Below are 26507 nucleotides of genomic sequence, written 5' to 3' on the forward strand. Positions count from 1 at the left end.
GTTGGACTTCAGTGATAAATGGTCACTTACACCAAAAATCACAAAATGTTCAGGTTGCTTCCTGTCCCAAGAGACCAATAAATCCAGATTAAGTATCCTAAATTTTACACCAAAGAAAACAACTCTAGTCAATCTTGTAATAAACTATCTCAAGGTTTATTAACTATGAAAAAGAAATGAGTTATTTACAGGTTAAAGCAAGCAAACATACACAAATAATTCACTATCTATGATTCCTGAAGACAACAGAGATTCTGTTCATAATGTCTTTCACAGTAGACACAGGCTGACCCTGGGGATCTCTGCTTTAGTTTAGTGTCTCTGGCCCTCTGAGAGTTCAAACAGCAAAGAGGTTATCATTTTTCCTTGTGAGGCATTTTTATATCTCCTTCTCTCATTTTTCCACATGGGTACAGCTGAAACATCTATCTCTGAGTCAGCAGATATTCCCCTTATTTCTCTCAAAATGACTGGGCTTTCCCTCAGTTCTGTATGAGTCTACCTGGTAGCAATCAGTACATGCCATTCACCATCAGTTAATTATTCCATTTTCACTCACCCATTGACTAACAGATTCTTGAAAGGCCTAATCAGAATCTTCCGGACAGTAAGAAAGCCTGCTCCTCACAGGGACTTAAACCTTGTACTTTCAGCATTCACTAAGTTTCCCTTTGAAACACTAGCCACATGTTCCATGTATCACCTATTAATGAAAGTTTTATTCCATGTGGCCATCACTTGAAGCCAGAAGGGTAGATGAGCTTGGAGACCTACTGGCAGATCCTCCATACTCTGTATTCCATAAGGACAAAGTCTCATTAGGACTACATCCAAAGTTTACCCCAAGGTACTTTCAGAGTTCCCCTTACACCAGTCTACCCCCTTACCTGTTTTTTCCCCAAAGCTACAAGAATCTGAGGAGGAAAGGAGACTTTATTCCCTCTGCGTGCGACAAGTCTTGGCCTGTTACCTCCAAAGAAAGAAACCAATCAGAAAATCACCTAGACTGTTTTTTGCTATAGTAGAATGACTCCAAGGTCAAGCTGTCTTCCCTGAGGATCTCTAAATGGATCTCAGGCTGTATCCTACTATGCTACCAGCTGTCACATCTTTTTCACCTCACAGGTAATGGCTCATTCTACAAGAGTACAAGTGACATCAGTGGCATCGCTTCAGTATGTACCTCTTCTTGACATTTGCAAGGCAACTACATAGAGTTCCATCCACACATTCATGAGACATTATGCTTTAATACTGGACTCCTCAGCTGACGCACCCTATGGATCAGTGGTCCTTCAAACAGCTCTGCCAGCTGCGTCGTGGCATTCTACTTGAGTACTGCTTGTCATTCACCCACAGTGGAATACACATAAGGACCATCACTAGAAGAAGAGAAAGTTACTTATCTTATAGCAACTGGAGTTTTTTTGAGATGTGTGTGCCCTATCTATATGCCACTACCGTCCCTCCTTTCTCTCTGCTTTTAATCATTCTTGGATTTACAGTAGAGAATGAACTGGAGAGGTGGTTGGCCTGCTCCACCTTTTATACCATTGGTTTGAGGCATAAGACGAGCAAGGGCACATGCGCAGACCAACAGACACTGCTTGAAAGAATTCTCTGACTCTGGGCACATGGAGTGCGTGTACTTACAGTGGAATACATAGTGGAATGCAAATAGGGACCACACATCTCAAAGAACAGTAAATATAAGGTAAATAACTTTCTCATATAGAATTCATTTTATGAGTTGGAACATACAGCTGAAATAATGGTGGTGCTTAGGGAAATTCTGGAGTCTTGGGGGAAGAAATTGGAATGCTTAGAGAAGTTTTTCAAATGTTTGCAAGAAATGATATCCAGAGGCCAAATCCTGAGGTTTTTAGTTATTTTTTCATGTCTTTCTCAGTCAGATTACCATAATCTTCAATGGCAATTCTGCTTGAATAAAAACTGAGTAAGGACCTCCAGGCTTAATTCCTGCAACACACTATACATTGAAATAAAATTGCTGATTTAAGCAACATAGGCAACCAAAAATACATCATCCCAAGACCATGGCTCACTTTGATGTCTTGAGCTGAAACTGGGTCACATTCAAGGTTTTGGTTATAGTTTCCAAAACCTTGTGTGGAAGTATCCTCACTTATTACAATATTGTAGACTGTTGTTGGACAAAAAGTACTATTGATGGTGTAATAGTACACTGTAATAGACTTTGTCTTTTGCTATAAATGCTAAATGTCCTTTTCCTCAGTTTCATCTTTCTAGGCCATCATGGTTCCCTGGTGGCCTGCAAAAGATGAGGGTAGAAGGATGAGTGAAACTAGAGCATCGTTGGCAAAAATAGCATGCCAAGTTTGATGATTGCAACAGAAAGCTCATGTGAAGTCTTATGATTTTCTTTGAATGTCCTGGTATTTATTAATATTTGTTAATTTTCCTTTGTTTAAGAGAAAAGAAGACTTCAGAGCAAATCAACTGGTGAGCTGCATACGTTATTCATTGTTAATTTCTGCTCTTTTCTCAGGCCATGCACAGATTGTCCATCTCCTGTTAGAAAGAAATAAGTTCGGAACCATCCCATCTGATAGCCAAGGGGCAACACCCTTACATTATGCAGCACAGAGCAACTTTGCTGTAAGTAGGGTATATTTGAAACATAAAGCAAATTATTTTAAAATATAACATAGATTATTCAAATTATTGTGGCAAATAGAGTAGCCCTGAGAACAGATTTCTAATGGTTTGTGAAGTAATCTGAATCCAGAGGTGTGTGCACAAGCTTTAGTCACAGTTTTCCTGTATTGTGTTATAGAGATGATGGATTTTAAAATGTTAATATTAAAAATAGATTTTAAAAATGGTATATTGATTTTGAAACTTTTTCAAACATGAATACAATAGTCTATATCATAGCATCCTGATGACTGCATGTAATAACAAACAACAACAGAAAAAGAATGGCATATCCATTATCTGATGTTTCATAATACATTTCTTTCTGAACCTCTGGCTACATTTTTAACCAGGTGCTCACAAGCTGTCCATAGTGGGACCATATATATGTATGCATGCACTTGTATAGCTGCTGGCCTTTAATACTGTAGTTTTGGCTTTAAGAAACTGATTAATATCTTAATATCTGCCATAGTAAATGTAGCTTTTGGCCTATGAAACATGGCTAAAGAACAGTCCCTCTTATTCCTGGAGTAGCTCCATATTAACATCATATCCTAGAAGATGCAAACATGGAAGGTCAATGCTCTAACTTGAGCAATTTCTAACCAAAAGGGTAAGTTTCTCTTGTACTCTTATTGTCATCGTTCAGCAGAATATTTTCTTCTTTTTTATATAGAAATCAGTGAACATATTACAGCTAAGTACAAACCAAATCAACTTAAATATCAAAGAGGGGGAAAAAAATCAAAGTTTCCTCTCGTCGGTGATAAAGTGTTTTTAGTTCAGCCTCATTATCTGAGCACAGCTCTGTGGAACTTATGTATTTTTCCACAATTTTTTCTATTGATTTCTATCATCCAGAAGAGGCATATCTTCTGTTACACAGAGTGCACGGTTTGGCAAGGTAGAACACTCCATCCTCTCTTGCTAAAAGAATTTATTTGGGAGAAATTATTGCTTTCTAGTTTGGTCAGATGCATTTAAGGAGAAAATAGAATATTTTTCTTTTTATGTAAGCGATTGTGATGATCTTGATACTTAATACTCTGTCTTATTAATAAATGCTTGCAAAATAATTGTTCATTTTATTTCTCTTCCTTACTGCTGGCTTATCTCAGGAATACTAAAAGCCTTCATTAAATACATCTTCTACATTTAGCTGGGAGATTTGTAGCCATTTTCTTGTTGATCTATATTTGGATCCTGGCTCTTTATCCTGTTCTTCCTTCTCTCACCCATCCTCCTGCTTGCTGGTTGGTTGGCCGGCCAGCCAGCCCTTTAATAGCTCTGCACATGAAGAAGAATATGGGATGGACTGAGATTCCCCCATTGCCTGCAGCACAGGAATTTTTTTGGGAATTTGCTCATATGTGATATGTCTGCTTGATCCAAACAAATAACCTCCCCTTTCCAAAGTAAGGCAGGAAAGATATTGTATTCCTTTCCAATTAGCCATTGGGGAAGTTTCCTTGCTAGCCTCACACTTTTTTACCTCATGTTAATTAACAAGTTTTGGCTAACATAAGGTTAAATGCACTCCTCCTTTCCTAGTGAAGAAAGACTCACTAGGAAGACTCCTCCTTCAGCATAGCTTGCTCTGATGCTGTAGCACTTTGCTATTTCTGGATTGATTTTATTATTAAGATAACACCCAGCAATTTGGAAAAGAAAAAATCAGGTCTCATATAAAGTCTTTTTTTTTACTCTATTTAAACTCTCTTTCTGTGGGGTTTTATTATTTAATATTTTCTAGATCTTCTTGACAACAAATCCCTGTTTTGGCTTAGCTACTCTGGCCAGCAAATAGGGTGGGGATTAGAACCCACCTTCTTATTTGCTCTGGAAACGGAGTAAGAGACTGAATAGCCCCACTTACTCTATTATGTACCTAGACCCAGAATTTGGGTAGCTCATGCAGAATGCAAATAGATTCCTGCTTGCCCTTGTTTCCTAGTGTGGGCATATAGCCCAAGTTAGAATCTAGCCCCATATGATCAATAACTTCTCAGCCTGGGAATTTTCTCCCACCCCATATATTAAATCATTCTGAATGTGGTCTGTATCACTTCAGCTATCATCAGTAGGCCTGATCTTGCATCACTGAAGTCTATGGGAATTTATTGGTTTAAATAGGAGCTGGGTCAAGACAGTTTTTTCCCCAAATATTATATGGTGTTGCCAGCAATTTTTCCTCATCTGCTGATCTCTTTTCTAGGTCCAGTGATTTATGTGGGTTTAACTTACTTAGTTTTGCAAGAACAGTGCTTGTGATTATCATATCATCCTCTTCGCCATATTTTCAACACATTTTATTGGATTTCTGCACCATCCTCTAATATAAATGTCTTTAAGATAACACATGAGGAATGATGAAGGAGCTGAATCAGGTTGTGTTAAATGTCTCCTCTGATTCACTTCATTTTTTAACCTTTCTCCTTGCTTCTCTTAAATATATTTTTAAAATGTGATGGCCTTCCTAAGCTTCCATGCTCCTCTCTCACATTTTTGCCTCAGTGGTCAGTCTCTTATGTGACCTACATAAGGTATTGATTGAACCTAGTCTTCACTTCTGTTTCTTCCCTACTCTTTCAGTTTTAATAGACTTTTTGTTTATGTACTTATAATCTCTTTGTTAAACCATGCAAACTAGTTCTTCCCCTTACATGTTTACTTGAAAAATGGGATAGGTCTAAGCTGCATACTGAGTAGGCCCTATTTGTATGTGCTACAGCGGCCTCTCCACCCTTACCTGTAAAATTGTTACTCTAGTTTATCCTCTCAAAAATCCCTGATGCAGCATAATATATTGACATGACCTTCAAGTCACAAGTCTGATTTTTAATTTGCTCATGTTATAGATACCTGAGGCAGAGGAGAAAGGAGCATATACTCTGTCAAGTCAAGTTTAAAAGTATAAATTAGATAGGCCAGAAAAGAATTTGAAGAGCAACTAGAAAAAGACACAAAAACTAACAGCAAAAATATTTTTAAGCAGGAAGCTTGCTTAAAGCAGGAATCCTGCCAAACAGTCAGTGGGGTCACTGGATGATCAAGGTTCTAAAGGAACACTCAAGGAAGATGGCCCTTGCAGAGAAGCTAATGAATTCTTTGTGTTGGTCTTCACTGCAGAGAATGTGAGCGAGATTCCCACCCCTGAGCTATTCTTTTTAGATGATAAATCTGAGGAACTGTTCCAGATTGAGGGGTCAGTAGAAGAGGTTTTGGAACAAATTAATAAATTAAACAATAATAAGTCATTACAACTAGATGGTATTCATCCAAGAGTTCTGAAGGAACTCGTACGAAATTTCAAAACTACTAATTCTGATATGTAATATATCACTTAAATCAGTTTCTGTTCTTGAACACTGGAGAATAACTAATGTGATGCCAATTTTTAAAAAAGGATCCAGAAGCGATCCTGGTAATTACAGGCTGGTAAACCTAACTTCAGTACCAGGCAAATTGGTTGAAACTATAGGGAAGAACAGGATTACCAGACATGTAAATAAGCACAATTTGTGGGGAAGAGTCAACATGGCTTTTGTAAAGTAAAATCATGCCTCACCAATCTTTTAGAATTCTTTGAGGGTGTCAATAAACATGTGAACAAGGGTGATCCAGTGGATGTAGTATACTTGGACTTTCAGAAAGCCTTTGATGAGGTCCCTTACCAAAAGCTCTTAAAGTAAGCAGTCCTGGCATAAGAGGGAAGGTCCTCTCCTAGATAAAAATCTGGTTAAAAGACAAGAAACAAAAGGTAGGAATAAATGGTCAGTTTTCAGAATGGAGAGAGGTAAATCCTCAGGGATCTGTACCGGGACCAGTGCCATTCAACATATTTATAAATGATCTGGAAAAAGGGGTAAACAGTGAAGTGGCAAAATTTGCAGGTGATACAAAATTACTCACGACAGTTAAGTACAGAATAGACTGTGAAGTTACAAAGAGTTCCACAAAACTGGGTGACTCGGCAACAAAATGGCAGGTGAAATTCAGTGTTGATAAATGCAACGTAATACACATTGGAAAACATAATCCCAACTATAGATACAAAATGATGTCTAAATTAGCTGTTGCCACTCAAAAGAGATCTTGGAGTTTTTGTGGATAGTTCTCTGAAAACTTCCATGCAATGAGCAGTGTCAATCAAAAAAGCTAACAGAATGTTAGGAACCTTTAGGAAAGGGATCGATAATATGATAGAAAATATCATGCTGCCACTATATAAATCCATGGTATGCCCACACCTTGAATACTTGAATTCTGGTTGCCTCATCTAAAAAAAGATATATTAGAATTATAAAAGGTACAGAGAAGGGCAACAAAATTATTAGGGGTTTAAAACAGCTTCGTATGAGGAGAGATTAAAAAGCCTGGGACTTTTCAGATGACTAATGAGGGATATGATAGAGGTCTATAAAATCATGAATGGTGTGGAGAAAATGAATAAGGAAGTGTTATTTACCCCTTCACATAACACAAGACTCAGGGTTCACCCAACAAAATTAATAGGCAGATGGTTTAAAACAAACAAAAGGAAGTGCTGCTTCACACAATACAGTCAACCTGTGGAACTTGTTTCCAGGGGATGTTGTGAAAGCCAAAATTATAAGTAGGTTCAAAAAAGAATTAACCAAGATGATCAGGGTTCCTGCCCCATGCTCTTGGTCTTAAGCTTCTAACTGCTAGAAGCTGGATGTAGAGATCAGGGGATGAATCATTTGATAGTTGCCCTAATCTGTTAATTCCCTCTGAAGCATCTGGTTTTGGCCACTGTTGGAGACAGGATACTAGGCTTGGTGGACCATTGATCTGACCCAGTATGGTCATTCTTATGTTCTTAGAGGAATCACTCTTGAGCCTCATTCAGGGATGCATGCATTCAATACTCTGTTCACTACTAGCTTGCCCCTGTTCTGTGGTGGCACTAAGATGACTTACCCTTGGCAAGCACAGTTCCCTTTCAAAAAGGAGTTTGGTTGCTATTGGTGTTATCTTTACAGAGAACCAGGATCAAGCTGCCCATCTCATCATCTAACAAGCTACAAACTCACTCTTCAGACAACCGCTCCAGTAGCTACTGCCCAGTTTCAGGAGCTACTGGAATACCTTAGGTTGAACTCAAAAGGTAGCTTACTCACTGTGCGTAGAGCTCAGGAAGTCAAGATGAACTCACCAGTACAGACCCATCCCTGGCTGTCCTGAACTTGGCACAGCCTGGTAAATTCACTGAAAGCAAACTTTCTCGAGTTATTTCCTGAGAGATACTTTGTAACATTTATTTTTTCCCTAAGTCTTCACTTGATAATTCATTTTACATAGACAAAGTGATAGAAGATAAAAATGTAAGTATTTTACTCTTTGCCATGTGTAATGTATCTTCCCATTAAGAGAGAAATTTACATGCTATCAAATAACCAACATTCACATTGGCCCTCCAAGGGTTCCTGGGTAGAACCCTTCTGGGTCCATAGTTTCTTCTCCCAAGCTGATGCTTTGAAAGAAACCCTAGTATCCCTTCCTTTACTTCAGACGTTAATTCAGAACCAGCATCAGGTAAACAAGTGGGTTTATTTGGGAAATAGGCCTAGTTGTTCTGCAAGTTAGATTAATAAATTCATAGCATTTAAGACAAGAAGGGGCCCAATCAATCATCTAGTCTGACCATCTTATATATCATAGCCCAGTGAATTTCATCCAGTCACTCCTCTGTTGAGCTGAACAACTTGTGTTTGACCTAGGACTAGTCTGTACTAGAAGCACTATATTGGTGCAGCTACACTGATGCAGAAGCACCGCTGTAGCACATCTGGTGAAGGCGCTCTATGCCGACGGGAGAGAGCTTTCCCATCGGCATAGTAAATCCATCTCTGTGAGAGACAGAAGGTCTCCCACCAACATAGTGGTGTCCGTGCCAGCACTTAGGTTGGTGTAACTTATGTCCTCAGGGCTTATTCACATCCCTGAGCAACATAAATTATACCCAGGAAGTGGTAGTGTAGACCTGGCCTTAGGAACAATATAACTTTGCTGGCTTTCGGCTGGTGGAGCCCTGTGTGCTCAGAGCACATAAGCCAGCCAACGAGCCATAGGTAAAGTTTCTAGCCCCAAAGGTGGGAAGGGTGATTCTCTGTGGTTTAGACTATTTTGTTTCTTTTTCTTATAATTTGCTATTTTAGAAACTGTAATGGAATCATTGAATCTAGAGCTGAATTAGAAAGGTCTTATGTCATTGACAGTTTAAAACAAAACCATCACCCAAGGAAGAAGTGCAGGAGTTTTTTCTTTTGATTTAAAATGTGTCTAGTGTGTTGATTACACAATAGAAAGCCTGGGCTCAGCTGTAATGACTTTTCTCACCTTTCTGATTTACTACATTTTAGTAATTCAATAATCTGATGATTTTATTGGCTATTAGAAATTGTGGTTTTGTCTCCAAAGATGTTACCTATCATATAGTGAAACTGTTATAGAATCACTTTGAAAAATTAAATTATATTAATTTGAAGTTGTATCCAAATTTGAAAAAAAAAATTTCTTGTATTGCTCTGCTGTATGTCAACGTGGTTATTTTTAGTAATGTTTTCCCATCCTTTCCCTCACCGTGATTGCTATATCTTGTACATTCTAGTGATGTATGCATCATGCTTCAGGTAACAGAAAAGTAAGAAGTGAAATCAGAATAAGAACAATGTATTCATAACTTGTGACACAGCCATGGGTGTTAAACAAGAAATAGGCATAGTAACAGAATAACTCAATGATCAGGACTGAGAATCCTCTGATACTATATTAGTGATGATATTACAGGCCAGGAATGTTGTTACGAAACTTAATATATATCTCCTTAAAAAGGAAAAATGAAGCCTTGTTTTGCTTCTTAAGCAAAAACGGCTAAGCAGACTCTTGCAGACTCTTTATGTTCATTTCAATAGCATTTTTATTCAGTGAAGTTTTCCTACAGGAAACAGTTGAAGTATTTTTGAAACATCCCTCTGTGAAAGATGACTCAGACCTTGAGGGAAGAACGTCTTTTATGTGGGCAGCTGGGAAAGGCAGTGATGATGTCATCAGGACTATGCTGAATTTAAAATTGGACATTGATATCAACATGGCAGATAAATATGCTGGCACAGGTAAGGCTTGCTTTACAGTAAAGAACTATTAAATGCTTGCATCTGGGTAAAATAAAATGCTAGAAACAATCATTAGTCATTTTATACACTCAGGTACAATCCTGCAAACATTTAATCATGGTCTTAACTTTACACATTAGTATTCCCTATGTCTTCAGTATGGGGAGAGGAGAATTTTCTGTGCAGATTAAAACAGTTCTTCTGTTTAAAAAATAATTGAGAAAAAGGGGTATTACACTATGCAAATATTAAATAATCATTAATATTAGGAGAAGGGAGATACTTTCTATAGTTTTGAAGGGTAAAAAGAGTAATAATTATCTAAAAACTAAAAATGAAAACATTTCAGCTTGAATATAAGTAAACATTTCTCAATAGCTGAAGAAAACTTATAGGCAATATAATAAACTACTCAGTGAAGTAGTTGTCATAATTATGAAAACCATAAATAGGATAGATATAATATTAATAGGATTCGTGTACTAAAAATTGTGCCATTGTAAAAGGTTAAATGTGATAATCCAACAGGTCTTTTACTTCCCACTTAGTCAATGGAAAAAACTTAATGAAAGTAGCACAATGGATCAGAATTAAAACACACACACAAGTAATGAAGTTCAAAGTTATGGTTCTCATAGCATCTGAACTCAGTCTCATTTAATAGGAAAAGTCATACATTTTGTAATAATAATATGACAATATTACATTTATATGCCACCTTTCATCTCAAAAGATTCCAAAGTGCTTTACAAACTATCCACATGTACACACAGATGTACTAGTGACATGTAGGAGATGGGGGAGAGAAAGGTAACCGCCAATCAGACAATCTGTGCGTAGCAAAATGCACAGTATGAGGGGAGAGGAATTTTGGACCTGTATCCTTGTAGTAGATCGCCCCTCTTTAGTAGAGATCTGTGGTATTTTTAATATTCATGCTACAGACAGAACTTCGTTATTTAAAGATGGCTTGGAAAGGAAGAAAATGGGTTTATGTCTGAAAATGTTTTGATGGGGGAAGGGTTTGGCTATGATTTTTGGTTGATTGGCTTGCAGGATTTTTTCTGATTATTTTTCACCCTTTTTGTCTGTTGTTGTTGTTGGAAGGACTTCTTGGATGATTTAGAGATGTATATTAGAATGTTCTTTTAGTTACAGTGTGGGGTATTGAATTCTTAGGACTTTTTTCCTGGTATTTACATTGAATAAGTGTTAAAGTGTTTGAATAAATATATTTCTTTCTTTCATGGTTGATCACATTCTATTTCCTTAATACTTGTGATGTTATTTTATTAGTTCACCAGTCAATATATAGAGTCAGAGTAGAGAAGTCCTGAATTTCTAAAAGGAAAACCTCTTTTTAAAAACCTTTTGTTCTTGTCTTTATTGCAGCTTTAATTCAAGTTATAATTTGCATGTTGCCCCTGTCTTGAGTCCTGTCCACGCATAGAGACCCTTAACATGAGTTAGCTGGTCCATCAAGCAGGTGTAAGCTAAAGCTTGAAATAGCTCATCAGCTGCTAGCACAATCTCTCTGTGCTGTTAATATAGTTACTGTGCAATAAGCCAACCACTCTGTGTAGCTCAGGTATTATTTCACTATGTGGCCATTCTCAGTCAAGCTAACTTGAGAGCAGTTAACTTTAGTGCAGATCACTGCAGAATTAACTCAAGTTAAGTCATAGCCTCAGGCCATCAAATAGGACATGTCTTCACTGCAAAGTTAATTCAGGCTCTTCCTTGGGTGGTTGCCCCTAACCTGGCTCTTGTCTACACAAAAACCCTCTCACCCAAGTGTGGTGATACTTTTACACCCAGGCTAGCTGGTCCATCTTGGGGTACAATAGGCTAAAGCCCAGGTGTTGCTTACACTCAGATAAGTAACCACCCACTTTGCAGTGAGGACCCATGCTAAACATGCCTTCCCACGAGTCCCCCTGTGTGCCCAGAGAAATTCTCCGACAATTGATAGAAAAAGAATGATAGGACGGCTCAACTTACAGCAGCGCTAAGAGCCATGAGATATGCTCCCCAGAAGTCCTAGTGCTTTACACAAGTGAACACAGCACCAGTATGGATGCATTCAAGTGTGGCTTTTCATACTCAGGCTAGGCTAACTTGGGTGATCAGCCCTTGGTTAACTCTGCAGCAAAGATATACCCTAAGAAGAAGAAAAAAGACATAAGCTTAATTAACCTTAACTCTGTATGTATTCATGCATTATGATAGTCTTTCATTACAAGATCAAATACAATTTCCCAATTAATAAAATAGAACGTAACACTATGTTTTCCTTATAAATTTAGATATCCCAAAAATAAATATATGGCTTTCAACTAGAGTAACTTTCATTCGACTGGGGGGGAAAACAACAACAAATAAAGTAATAAGAAAAAAATCACGCTAATTCAGTGAATGACTTTTACTTTACAAACTTCATCCGTTACCACTTTATTCTTGGGTACAGTCTCTTCTCAGTCTCTGCTATAACTGCTGTCACCTGACGTCTTTTAAACTGTGCCACAGAGTATGTTTCAGACTTTAAAAGTGTAGAAATCCCATGCAGTCACCACAGTTATTAAAGCTCCACACACTAACAAGGTTTCCTACAACTTGCAGAACAGACAGTGCACAGCATCTCAAATGTTGGGTTTCTAAGATTATTCAGACCTGGGTTTTGTACTTGGATAAGTCAAATGGTATGTTTTTCAGTCCTTTATGTGTCACACAACACATTGCAGTAATGTGTGATCATTTTCTAACGTTCGTTTTTTGGTGAGGAATTTTTAATCCAAAAACATTAATGCAAAAAAAAAAAAAAAGAAAGTTCCCCAAAACCAACCCATTAATGCAAAGCTACAATTGAGTTGCACACATTAAAAGTCAAGAAGTTCAAAATTATGCCACTGTTCCTTCCTTGTCCCCAAGCAATCTGAATTTGGCCATATTGAAATTATATGTTCTAACGTAGGAGTTTCCATATTCAGTTCATTTGTTCTCCAGTTAATAGAAGATCACTCAGACACAACACCCCAAAATCACTTCCTTATCTCAGACTTGATTTTTCAGAAGGCTTTGCACGTTTCCCATGTTTTTTGGGAAAGTAGAGTTGTAATAGAAAATCATGCACAAGCCCAAGGGGACTGGGATACTGTTGCTGTGGGGACCACAAGTTTGTATTTCCTGACTTCTGTAAAGCTCAGCTATAACATCGCATTAATGTAGTGTTTTTGCATTTATTTATAAAGAGCAAAATTTCCATTCAGACCAAAGCTTTAATAGAACATCAAGACGTTTCTTACTGTGTAGGAAAATGACACCAGGGAAAAGGAATTTTACTATTCTCAGAGCTCAGCATTGTAGGGGCAGCTTTATAGCTCTGTCGTCACTGACTGTGTACAATGGTGAGGGATCTGACTGTCGGTGGAACAAAGGTTCTATTGTGACCAGCTGGCTGAAGAATCTCTTCAGTCACCGTGACTCCATCACAGAAAATTTGGCTTACAAGAAAATGTTGAGCACAGAGTGGGAAACAAGATGCCTGCGTCAGAATGAGTGATGGAGGGGAAGAACCAGGCCAAGCTGACACAGCAGCTCTTTTTCTATTGTATTGTTACATACACCCCATGTGTCATCTGATTGAGTAGCTTACTGCCTTCAGTTTCATAAGGAGTGTGATATAGAAAACAGGACCTAGAGTTTACTGTGTGGTCAGGAAATGAAATCAAGACCCATCCAAAATTGCTAAGCAGCAGGGACTTCATTCTTGTCAAATTTCCATGTATATTCAGCCACCCATCCAAATTGTTAGTGGAGCTCTCAGTACTTTGGGCTTCTTTTCACCAATGTGTAACTGAAGCTCCTGTACATAACTAATGATTTTTTCCCACCACAATAGCCCTGGCAATTAAGCATTAGTGTATTTTTAAAGAAATTGACTGTATGCATAAATAGTCTGTGGAAAAATTCGGATCACTGGTACTATGCATGTATGATTTCAGTTATTAAGGCTACACACTTTAGGGTTTGTTTTACTGACCGTGTGTATGCTCTGTGAAGGCAATTGCCGCTTTTAGAGCCACTGCTGCATACGTGGATGTACAGGGGCACAGTATCCGCATTTGTTCACATAGGCACTCCGCCTGTGGCTTTGGGACGCTGTAGAAAATGTGTTTCAACAGAACCCTAGAAACAACACTACATTTGCTTTACAAATATTTACAGTGTTAACAAACATTAAAGATTATTAAATCCAGGTATTCCCTCACTGCCATATAAAGAAACCACACTTCATCATTCACTATCATCAAACAGAGGCAGGCACAATGCCTCAGTATGCTGGAGGAACACATACAAGACTGGCCATTGAGACATCTTGTAGCATAGTGCTGCAAGCAGTATCTCCCACCAATGGTTCTTGTTGGTGTGTCTTGTGTTGCAGACAGCACTAAACCTCTCCTTCAGTAACATTCAAGGAATGCAAGGGATAGGATTCTAGCTGCACCTGGCACAGGAGTACAAAGGGTGGATAAGATTTCTGTATCCTCCACCTCCTAACCCTGATGTACCAGCCCAGGAATGATCAGTCTGGCACTACACATATAAAAACTGAGAAAATTAGAGGCACCTGGCAATTTTTTTTAAAGCACCTAGTTTTACTCTCCGAACAAATTAAATTTTAAATAAGTACGTCTCAGGTAATGATCAAAAGATCATTTGTAAGGGAAGCATTTGATTTAATCTATTGTAATTGGCATTTCTAAATATGCATATTTATATACTCATTCTAAGTTACTCAGAATTTGTCATCAGAAAAGTAATTTGTATGGAAAAGATGTACTAAAAGTATATTTTTGAGACCGATTTTCTTCATGGTTCAACTTACTATTTGGATTGTTTAGAATTGTAGAACCAAGGAGTTAGAAGGGACCGCAAGAGTCATCTAGTCTAACCCCTTGCCAAAATACATGATTTGTTGTATCTAAACCATTCAAGACAGATGGCTGTCCAGCCTCTTTTTGAAAACTTCCAGTGAAGTAGCTTCTATGACTTCCCTAGGCAGTTTGTTCTATTGTCCTACTGTTCTGACAGTTAGGTAGTTTTTAATATATATTTAATACTCCAAAGCACGTAAAATCAATATTTCAAGCAAATCTCCAAAACATTTGTCCTCCATTTCAACAAATCTTTTGAAATCTCTTCACTCTGTGGCTTGATTGTTCATAAAGAACTACCTGGCTTAGCTGAATTTTGACAAAATCAAATCCGGGTGATAACTCTAGTGGGATGCGTTTATGGATGATAGTAACATCATTTGCAACCCAGCAACATCTTAACATCCTCCTGCTGTCTCAGGCCCTGCTGAAGTATTTGTGCTGTAATTTTTGGACAGAACTAGAGTGAGATGGAGGATTGTAACGGTCTGCCTTGGCACCTCTTGCTTGTTATCTGGGGAATCAGCTCTCAGCCAGGCAAACGCCCCCTCTCTGCGGTGTCTCGCACTCGGTCCAATTTGTGCTTACTCCCCCTTCTAGGGGATTCTGCAGTCCATTCTAGCCACCTCTCGCAGTGGCTACTGCAGTCCTGCCACCAGTCCTATGGCAATTGGGGGTGTGGAGGAGACCCAGGCCCGGTCCCGGCCCAGGGACCCTACATGTGTGGCAGCCTCCCACACAACTCCTCCATCGATTTCCCTGGGCCACTTCCCCGCAGCCCCAGTACCATCTCCACCCTTGCTTCAGGGCCTTTGGCTCTGCTGAGTTCCAGCAGTCAGCCACTGCTCTGTCTCAGGTGTTGACAGTCCTTCGCCTTCAAGCTCCTGGAAGGCACTCTCCTTGGTCTACTCTGCAGCTCCCTTATACACTGGCTTCCTGGACCCTGATTGGCTGCCATGCAGTCCCTTCCTATTGGCTACTTCTTGTGCAGCCTTTCCAAGGGCCGTCTTAACCCTTTCCTAGCCAGTGAGGGGCAGGTGCCCCATTACAAGAATGCATAGATTCAGGGGTAAGAAAACAGTGGAAATGTGAAAAGATAGGAGTCTGCAGAACCCATCCCATGTGACTTTCATGCAGAGGGATTTCCCTGGTCTCTGGGGCAAGTGGGAACATTCCATGGAGATGGAATCTCCTTCCTGTCTCCCAAGTCCTTCGCTGGTCCCTTTTGCAGCCTGCTAAACCCCATAGGAGATGGAAACGTATGGCCTTTTATTAGTTAAGCATATTCCTAAATGAAAATCTTTGTTAACAAAGGGTTAGACTCTAGCTTACATGCAGGTTTGCAGTGAGAGCAGGATGTAAAGGAGCTTCACACCCAGCATGACCTATGTGAGGGAAGGCAAAACTGCAGTTCAAGCAGTCAAAGGAGCACAGGAACTACTCCCAAATTACTTCCCCCTAGAAGGAAGAAGCAGAGAGCCATGAATCTGGTGTGTTACACGGTGGGCAAGAAGTAAGCTGTATATCTTTAAGATAGCAATTTGTTTGTTCCCCCTGCCACTGAGACAAAATGTGTCTTGCTTGCGTTGCTTTTGCTCTCTCCTAGAATAGGACTGTGCCAAAATGGCATGATCTAGCCAAAGAGTTAAGTTTGAAAATGCCTTTCAACATAGCCCGAAAATTTACTTTACAAATATAAAAAAAAATTACTTTACAAATATCTACAGTGTTAACAAACATTAGGAAATCCAAATATTCCCTCACTGCCATATAAAGAAACCATCCTTCATCACTCGCTATCATCCTACTTGTTTCACACTACCCATCCAGCTTCAATTTTCCCCCTAAAATTTGCAAAACTACATGCAATGGTCAGAGAAAAGAAAATTCTAGAACGGGAGGGAAGCAGGTGCTTTCAGCTGCCTCTTACTTTCTGTACCACAAGAATTTCCACTACACCTCTAATGCAGAATTACTGCTACTGGAGCCAGTTGCATCTGGCTTCTGCACTTTCCACTCCCTTTTCCTCAAAAGAGAGATCCTATTGCAGCATATCTCCAAGATCTTTTGTAGAAAAGCATTTCTCTTATGTTAGTGTAAAAAGAGATCACTTTATTTGATATCTAAAAGAAAATTTCATAGTGAGCAGGAAAATCTCAAAAAAAATAAATGAGGAATTTGTTTCTTTTTGTTGCAGTAGCAGTAGGTAGTGTCATTTATAGAGGGTGACAAAGGGCTGATCTACAGTGGTGGCAGCGGCCTTCCCATCGACGCTGCCTTTTGCTTTTCAGGGAGGTGGACTAATTGAGTCAACTGGAGAGCACTCTCCAATCAACTGAGTGGGTCTACACAGACCCACTCGATTGATGCCATTGCATTGATGCCTGCCATTGCAGCAATGTAGACATACTCTCAGTAACAGAAGTAGTAAAAGAGGAGGCAGAAGCATCATATAGTGTGTTCGGTGGGCAGATGCTAGTGTCCTTCCATTAATTCAGTATGTGTCAGTCTTTGAATTTGTTTCCATGAGTAAAGAATGTGTAACAAAGCTGCCACCTTTTTATACCATGCATGTTGTGTTGTTTGCGTGGTAAGGGAGAAGTAGTGATTTCCAGTCACTTGTTATATTTTGAGCAGTTCACAGTTTTATAATTGAATGCAGTTCTCTCCACCAAAATTATTGAAATGAATAATTATTTTTGACAGTTCTAATTGTCATTGTCTAATTCCTATCGTACTGTGATTTTTTTTCCAACTCTTCTTTCAGCATTACATGCTGCTGCCCTTTCTGGCCATGTCAGCACTGTGAAATTGCTGTTAGAACATAATGCACAGGTAGATGCAACTGACGTAATGAAGCACACTCCACTTTTCCGAGCCTGTGAGATGGGACACAAAGAAGTGATACAGACACTCATTAAAGGTCAGCTGTCACAAATTTACAAATCCATTCACAGAGTTAAAATGCTGTTATAGGTAGGTTGTAAAATAAATGGCATTGCTGGGCAAAAAGAAGAGACCAAAATTAGTCTGGTAGGGAAAAATTTACGTAGAGTGCATTTCATAGAACAATAAGTAGTAAATGCAAATGATTTACAATGCATTCAGAGAAGATAGAAAAACTAAATATATACCCAAAACCAGGCTTTGTCTCTACCCACTGTCCCCACAAATCTCTTCAAGTACCCTTTAATCTCCTAAAACCTCATATAGTATTTTTTTTCTCTTTCCTGTAAATGAGATCAAATTAAATTTTGTTTACCATTGTTGAGAATGGGTTCATAGTCATCTTTGAACATTTAATGGTTTACCTGTTTCAAATACAGCTGTTCTTCAACTTTTTATATCATTACTTTAATATGTTTTGTCCTGTGACTTTTTATTATAAACAAAGTTTTATTTTTTAGAAAATTTTAGAAATAATAGAAACCATGAAAGAAAATAGTTCTATTACACAGATACAGTAGTATCATTTTAGCTGCCAGTATTTCATTATGTATATGGATGCATCACATTTGATCTATACTCATCTTTTCTCTTTGGCTTTGTGAAAGCAATGAGTTCGTAGATACAAGGTAATCAGGGGCTGACTGAATCATATAATTGTATTATTATAGGGACAGTTATTGTTTTGGCTTGGTTGGTGCCGATGATTGGTATACTTTGTGGATTTTTTGTGGTTTTGTATTGTATTTTTTAACTGTTGTAAGAGTGTCTTGGGGAAACCAAACTAAATAAATAAATTTTGATTTGGGTAGAAGAATTTTACATGTTTGATTAAAAAAAAAAAAAACTTGAAAAACCCGTAATAATGTGGTGAGTCTAGAGGTAAAATTTTTAAAAGCACCATGACTTAGGAGCCTATATCCCATTGAAAGTCAAGTTCCCCTAAGGGCAAGATTTTCAAAGGTGTTTGGGCATCTAAAAATGTAGATGGGCGACTAGTGGGATTTTCAAAAGCACATAAGCAGGTTAGATGCCTAACTCCCATTGAAACTCCTAAGTGCCCAGAGTCACTTTTGAAAATTTAGACTTGGGCTTCTAAGTCACTTAGGCACTTTTGAAAATGTTACCCAGGGTCTTTAGTTTATCTGATGTGTCCAAGCTGATATAGGCTTAATCTCCCCTTCCTCTTATGTGCGAAAAATATTTTGATTGTTTTATGTCTGATTTTCAAATATTGTTTTGCTGTTACAGGGGGAGCAAGAGTAGATTTGGTTGATCAAGATGGCCATTCTCCCCTTCACTGGGCAGCTCTGGGTGGAAATGCTGATGTATGTCAAATTTTGATAGAAAATAAAATCAACCCAAATGTGCAGGATTATGCAGGTAGAACTCCCTTGCAGTGTGCTGCATATGGGGGCTATATTAACTGCATGGTAGTGTTACTGGAAAATAACGCAGATCCAAATATTCAAGATAAAGAGGTATGTTGTTCTTCATTGTGTCATTTAAGTTAATAATGTCAGACCAACCATAAATTGAAAGTATCTTTTCCTTCCTGCTTATCCTTCTCTTTTCTGCAGCACAGTGGCATTAATTCTTGCCTTTTCACACCAGTAGTACGATCAATCTGTGTTCTCTGCTATTGTAGGGGAAGGAAAAGCAGCCCTGAGACTACTTGCTCTTCATGTTTCACTTTTTTAAGGCTTGGTCAAAGATTATTATTTTAATATACACCATAAACTGAAGATGCACATTTTCCATATTGTCCTTTGATGTTTCCATATATAGCTGATGTCTTAAAATTACCTTTTTTAAAACTTCTTATTCTTTACTTGTTTGTTTTCTTATTTAAATACTTAACAAGAGAATGTAATTTTATAGTCCACACCAGGTTTTTCCCAATATGTGATAGAGAGGACAGAGCAAGTGAAGTGCAACAAACTTGATGAAAGAAGTGTAGCAATTATTTGTCTGTGTATAGTCCTTAAGGTCAAAGAAGAACATTGTAGTTTGCTTGTATGTTCCTTTACTTCCTCCCTTAGGCACTAAGTGAAACTTGGTGCCAAAATAGATTTTGTATTCTAGGACAAATTCTCTGTTGGTGTAAATTGGCACAACTCCAATGAAGTCAATAGAACTGCACCAGTTTACACCAGCAGCGAGTTTGCTCCAGTATGTTAACCTTTTTTACCTCACTGTATGAGGTATACGTTTGTATCCCACAGTAAGTGCAACAGAGCTTTCATATCTAGAAATTTTTCTTACAGTGGCCTGAAATTTGGAGCTGCAGTGTGTTAATAGCCCTTTGAATGTTTCACTGCACTGACAGCCAAGGTATTGGCTCAAAGTCTTACCTGAGGGCCAGATCCTGGGTTCTGGCTTCAGTTGATTTCTGCTACATCAGTAGTTCAAAGCAGCCAGAAAGTTGCCCTAAGAGGTCAGCTGAGGATTCTCCTGACATGGGATAACCCTTGTGAGGCTTAGAACTGGCATAGAAAGCTCTGTGCCACCTGCCCTGATGCCCTTTATGCAGGTGGGATGTTGGGGGGTCTGCCAAAGTGGGACAGAGTGTATAGTGCTCCATCTGATCCCTAGTCCTACAAAAATACATCCACTGGCATAATTTATATCAGTCCATAGGCCAGTATAAATTACAGAAGGCTGTTTTGGCCCCAGTTGGCCCACAATTTACGGAACAGAAAGGAGGCTTAGGATCAGATTTCCTTCTGCTATTCTTTAGGAAGTATAAATTCTGCACAGCTGAAGATCTGGCCCTGATCTATTTTTTTAAACTCTTTTCAGTGGTTTTTGCTTTTAAACTCTTTATTTCTTTTTTTTTTTTTTAAATGGGCAAGATTTATTTTGGAGCGACTTGTTTGGTCATAATGTCCATTTGAGCCTTAAATGACAACACCATATGCTATTTTTCTTTTGGCCATACAGAGTTAGTGGCAAATAAATCTCTTCATATGTTTTTGGTTTATTGTTCATAGGGAAGGACTGCTTTACATTGGCTGTGTAACAATGGCTACCTTGATGCTATAAAGTTGCTGCTGGGTTTTGATGCTTTCCCTAATCACATGGAGAACCATGAAGAGAGGTAAAGTTTATTAAACATATTATCTTCTAATTTAGCAAACGTACTTGCCTCTTGTTTGTATGTCACATGTTCAAATATTGTCTGTGAAATATGAGCTTGAACATGTCTAAAAACACCAGTGTAATCTTGGAACTGGAGAGTAGTTAAATTATGCTATTGAAGACAGTTTTTCAAATAAGACCATTCAAACTCTGATCTTAAATTTCTATTCTACTTTTGAGCCTGATCCTGATTCTGTGTATGCTTCATCTTATCCTCTGTGACTAGTCTCTCTGAGACCAATGAGGCTACTTGTAGTGTATAAAGTTAGACATGTTCATAAGTCTTTGCAGGGTTGGTGCTTTGCACAGTAATAGTGAAATGAACAGAAATATAGTGAATTAAGGTAAATTTACTAATTATTTTTGCCCTATTCAGCTTATTAGAGATAGGAAATGAGTCTTTCTTTTCCACCTTGACCCAAGGTTCTTTTGTTTAGTACAACCTTACTTTATAAACCCAAAATACACTTTCTGTAATTGAATTCTTTCTTTCTTTCTTGTACTGTGTCTTTAATGGATGATGGAATTGTTCATTTACACAAAGCTAACGAGATATATATATTGGGCCCAATCCTGCTCCTGTTGAAGTGAACTGAAGTTTTGCTGTTCAGTTCAGTGAGGGCATGATCTGGTGAAAGGAGAAAGGTAAAATTATATTTTAAAAATAGTTATTGCAAATTACCTGGCATTATCTGTATTCTGATGATCCAACTAAAAAGAAATCCCTCTATAATCACAAGGTGACTAAATTTGCAACTTTTTTCTTTGTCTCTGACTGATATAAATAATAGTTTTTTATTTAAAATTCTTGGGTTGTGATAGTTTAAATTGATCACATGACTGTGCCAGGTAGTCAACGCAGCTACACATTTTGGTGCCTCTTTTCAAGAAGATGACCTCATCAAAAATTAAAGCTCAACATGCCAAATAAATTTGAGTACATCAACATTTTAGAAATCACTAGAATGATTTAAAATCCCATGTACACTAGTGCAGGGTTTTGGTTTCCATCCTGTCTCCCTTATTTTTTTTAATTACCTTGCTTACCCCATCATTTGTCTTTTGTTCCCTAGTCTGACCCAGCCTTCTCTTCATCTCCTGCAGAGCAATTTATTGTCATTTTTCTACTGAAAACCATAGTAGAAAGCATTAAGCAGCTCCCAGTTGTGTTCTTCTAATGCTGTCTATGGTAGTTTTCAATAGAAAATGAAAATAAACAGCTGTATTTTAATTATTTTAATATATACTATTAAAAACATATTCTACCAGAGAACTGGAGGGTGGTCAGCGTTCTATCTATCTTTAAGAATGCTGCTAATGGTGCTCAGAAAACTTCAAGTTAAGGAGCTTTACTATTCCTATAACCATTTCATTAGCATCTAGGGAAGACCTCTATTTCCCTCCTGGCCTCACTGTGTTTATGTGTGTGATCCTTAGATCCCACATTCAGATATGCCCTTGCTTATAATAGCATTATCTAATAAATGCACCAGCACCATCTCAATTCCTTTTTCTATGTTAATTTCTTTTGCTATTATAAAAGATATGAAAAACAAGTTTTAAAATATGATATTAATATAGAATTAGTTAAGAACATCAATGCACTAATCTCAAGAAGCTGAAGAGTTAAGGCTGCAACCACATTACTGTAATTCAGCCACATTGCACATACATTTAGCAATATAAGCAGTATTCTTGTAAATATGAGTTCCATTCTTGTTATAGGAGCCTTAACTTTTGAATTTCCAGAATTTTGTGTATTTAAATATTTAAACTTTGCATTGGTTGTGATACAGTATTTGCATTTGTCAAATAGTGTGTCATATCACCTAAACTCTATTGTAACTGGGGATGAGTGAACCTTAAAAGGTGCAGAACTCTGGTTTGATTTTGATGTGCTGACATTCAAATATACACACTTGCACAGGTTAAGGCATTTTGTGTGGTGTAACCATTATGGTGGGGAGGCATCCATTTGCTCTTTTCTAATAGTGCTCTTCATGGGAGGTTTAGCAGCTACCTACTTTTGCACCACTTGGTTTAAAGAGTTAATATTCATAATTCCAGATTAAAATATTTAGAACTTTAATATAAGTCCAAATCTAGCTACCAGTTTTCTAAACCTCAGTCCTAAATACTAGATCTCACTGAGGATAAATTAATAAAACAAATAGGTGTTTCTAGACCAAAACGTTTTTGAAATATGATGATCCTAAAAAACTCTTAAGGATACCTTTTTGAAATAACATCAGACTGCCACAAAATACTATTTTCTGTCAAGAGATGGGACATTTCAGGAGCAAAGAAGGTTTTGAGAAAGGTAAGTGGGAGAAAAGAGAGTAAAAATAAGCTTAATGCTTTTTCAAATGTAATCATGGATCCTTCTTCAAGTGCTAGTCACGATATATTCCACACCGAGGCACAAGTGCACACCGGGCTCCTGAGATTGGAGATTTCTAGCATGTAGTGTCCATTGGTCCATGCCTGTGCAGTTGCTCTCCTTATGTTCTGAACTGAGGACATATGGGGCAGTATGGACCAACAGCTCTCCAGTTCCTTTCTTACCATGAAGAAGGAGGATTCAAAGCAGAGGGGAAGGAATAGGGGTAGTGGAATATAGATAAAGACCACACATCTCAAAGACTCTCCAGTTACAGGTAAGTAACATCTGTTGACTCCCATGTTTTAGGAACCTAAAAATATGCTTTAATATCTTTTTGTATCTGTTAATTAAACATATTCAAAACAGCAGGCAAGCTTTTAAAATTGATTTTTCTCAAGTGAGCTCCTTTCAGTAGTATCTGTCCAAGAGTTATTTCAATACTTTGTCTCATTTAATGTTTTATCAGCAACATAGCTTGACATACAAATCTCCATGCTCTGTCATTGCCTTTTATTCCTATTGACATTTCAGTTCAGACATTCTAATCTTCCCATCAAACCATCACCATATGGCAAGTCCAATTGTGCTGTCTGTCTGTTCTTCCTGTCTTTATCTGCATTGCATCCTTGCTGGTTACCATCAAGAAAAGCCTTAATTTTACTACCTCATGCATTGACACTAGCTGTTTAACTTGATTTATTATATGGGCATCATTTTTTTTATGTTGCTGATAATATTCCTTTAGTAAATATCTTTTCCTAGCATGGGCACTTAATACAAGTGCAGGTTCTACGTACATTTTCCTGCCTTTTACTGTTTGAGTGAATTTGAACTATAATTTTCAAAAGTGCCTAGGGTATGTCTACACTGCAATACAACACCTGCAATTGGCCTGGGTCAGCTGACTCAGGCTCTTAGGACTTAGTCTGCCGGGCTGTGAGAGGGAGGGTCCCAGTGCCTGGGCTCCAGCCCAAGCCCAAACATCTACACTGCAATTTTATAGCCCCATAACCCGAGCCTTGTTAGCCTGAGTCAGCTGATCTGGGCCCACCGTGGGTATTTTGTTGCAGTGTAGACATACCCTAAGTGACTTTGCTTAGGTCCCATTGAAAACTAGTGGCACTTGGGCTCCGAAGTGGCTTTTGAAAATGGGACTTACTCTCCTAGTCTTCCTTTCAAAAAAATTTACCATTAATGGGCCTGAAAGTGTGAAAATAATACAACTAGCTATAATTGGTCATAGTATTGTCAATCTTTCTGTATCACAGCTCTGCCAACAAACTTAAACCTGTCCTGAAAAATGACTGTTGTTTCTGTTTTGGCTTCTCTTTGTCAAAGCTGTAAACCTTGTTAATTATGTAATTACAGTATTTATGTGGTATTCTTATAATGTGGATTATTGACTAGTTATAGGGTAGAATGGGACCACCAAGCTCATTTTTGTTATGATCTAAACCAGAATTTGAAATCAAGTTCCCAGAAACGAAATGCTTGTGCAAATAACCAAACATGCCACCTAATCTCACATCATGTGCATTTTTTACTTATAAATTTAATTTAGGAATACAGTGCATCTCAAATCATCTTTTTAAAGAAACATGTTAAAATATGGAATCTGTCAGATCTTCAGAATGTAGAAAAGTGGTTCTCTGAAAATGTATTAAATACTTTCCTTACAGGAGATTTCCTCATTAGTGGAGCTTCCCTTTCATTTTTTAAACCAAAAATATACATTGTGACTAGCAATCTAATCTGTTATAACACTCGTATGTTTTCTTGTTTTAGATACACTCCTCTTGATTATGCTTTGCTGGGAGAACACCATGAGGTGATTCAGTTTATGTTGGAACATGGTGCTCTGTCTATAGCTGCCATACAGGACATTGCTGCCTTCAAAATCCAAGCTGTCTACAAAGGATACAAGGTTAGAAAGGCTTTCCAAGACAGAAAAAATCTTCTAATGAAACATGAACAGCTGAGAAAAGATGCTGCTGCCAAGTAAGTTTGACACATGGAAAGTGCAAAAATGAAGCTATTAAAAATGAAATTATTGAAGATAATAGTTTACAGATGATTTGCTCTTGATTAATTTTATTTTTTTTTACATCTTTTTAGAAATAGTCTTTCTTCTCTTGAAGGAAAATCTAGTGTTCTATCAAATGTTGTATAAATAGGTCACATTATATAATACATTTGTATTTTGAGAGGTTTTTTAAATAATCAAATACCTCTAGAAGCTTTATCATTTCTGTAGTGATGGATAACTCAGAGCCTGTGTCATGGAGGATACTATCCTCCCTTCTTCTGAGAATCACTATTCCTATGATGTGTTACCCCCCTCTTATCACTGTTTCTCTTGGTTTGCGAAGTGAAGAGAGACTTCCCAGCCAATCAGTTTCTAAAGACTTGCCTGTATTAATCCTGTTAGATGTTTTTTCAGTTCTTCTCCTTTTAAAATGACAGTGGAGTTACCTGCAGTGTAGTTGTAGCTGTGTCAGGGTGTGTACACACTGATGGCAGCAAATTTGCTGCCATCAGATCGATCTATCTGGATTGATTGAGCAGAACTGAAGGCCTGCTCAATTGATCCAGAAGTCGATTCAATTAAACCACCTCCTCAAAAGGCATAGCGCTGCATCAACGGGAATGCATTTCCCATCAGCGCTGCGCAGCGGAAACGGTGCACTAAAGGGCAGTTACAAAGTCGACGGGGGTTACGCAAGCTACTCTGCATAGACCTTAGATTGTTGGTTTTTTTAATATGGAGTGTCTTACTAGTATTTAAAAAGATACTATGGTTTAGATGTTTAAAAACAAACATTGGGTAGGTATGAAATTAACTTCTGGCCAATATTAATCTGTGTCTATTTTATGAAGCTTTGCAACCTGCTCTAAAATGAAAAAAAGCAGAATTTCACAACTTTCTCATAATCTATGATCGCCTTTCACAGTGAAAAGTGAAATTCTCAAAACTGCACCAAGTGAAAAGTCAGTTTTCTTTCTAAATTGCTTTAAATGTGATTTCCCTCCTCCTCCCTGATAATTCTAATTTAAAGTTACAGGCTTTCCAGGAACTAGACAAAATCCAGGAATTAAATAAAATATTGCAGAGTACAAAGTTGTTAATTAAACATCAGTAAATGTTTAGCAGATATTCTTACAGTGAAGATAGAAAGGTGTCTGAAATATTTCCACAGGGCCATGAAAAGAATTTATGCTCTAGTTAGTCTGACATCAGTTGGGGGAAGATATTAGCTATTATATGAAGAAAATAAATGGGAG

At 37.9% G+C, this 26507-nt stretch overlaps 1 protein-coding gene across 2 annotated transcripts in view; it reads left to right on the forward strand.

Moving 5' to 3' along the window:
* INVS (inversin) overlaps positions 1-26507 on the forward strand; it is a 170841-nt gene that overhangs the window by 94340 nt on the left and 49994 nt on the right. For both annotated transcript variants that reach the window (XM_067569819.1, XM_067569818.1), the window contains exons 7-12: positions 2531-2640; positions 9650-9821; positions 17523-17678; positions 18953-19182; positions 20695-20801; positions 25011-25223. In XM_067569819.1, the coding sequence (XP_067425920.1) occupies positions 2531-2640; positions 9650-9821; positions 17523-17678; positions 18953-19182; positions 20695-20801; positions 25011-25223 (988 nt within the window). The remainder of the gene's footprint in view (positions 1-2530; positions 2641-9649; positions 9822-17522; positions 17679-18952; positions 19183-20694; positions 20802-25010; positions 25224-26507) is intronic.

This window comes from Emydura macquarii, unplaced genomic scaffold (assembly GCF_026122565.2).
Source record: "Emydura macquarii macquarii isolate MOO-44397 ecotype Brisbane River unplaced genomic scaffold, CSIRO-AGI_Emac_v2 contig_2948, whole genome shotgun sequence".
Taxonomy (NCBI): domain Eukaryota; kingdom Metazoa; phylum Chordata; order Testudines; family Chelidae; genus Emydura; species Emydura macquarii.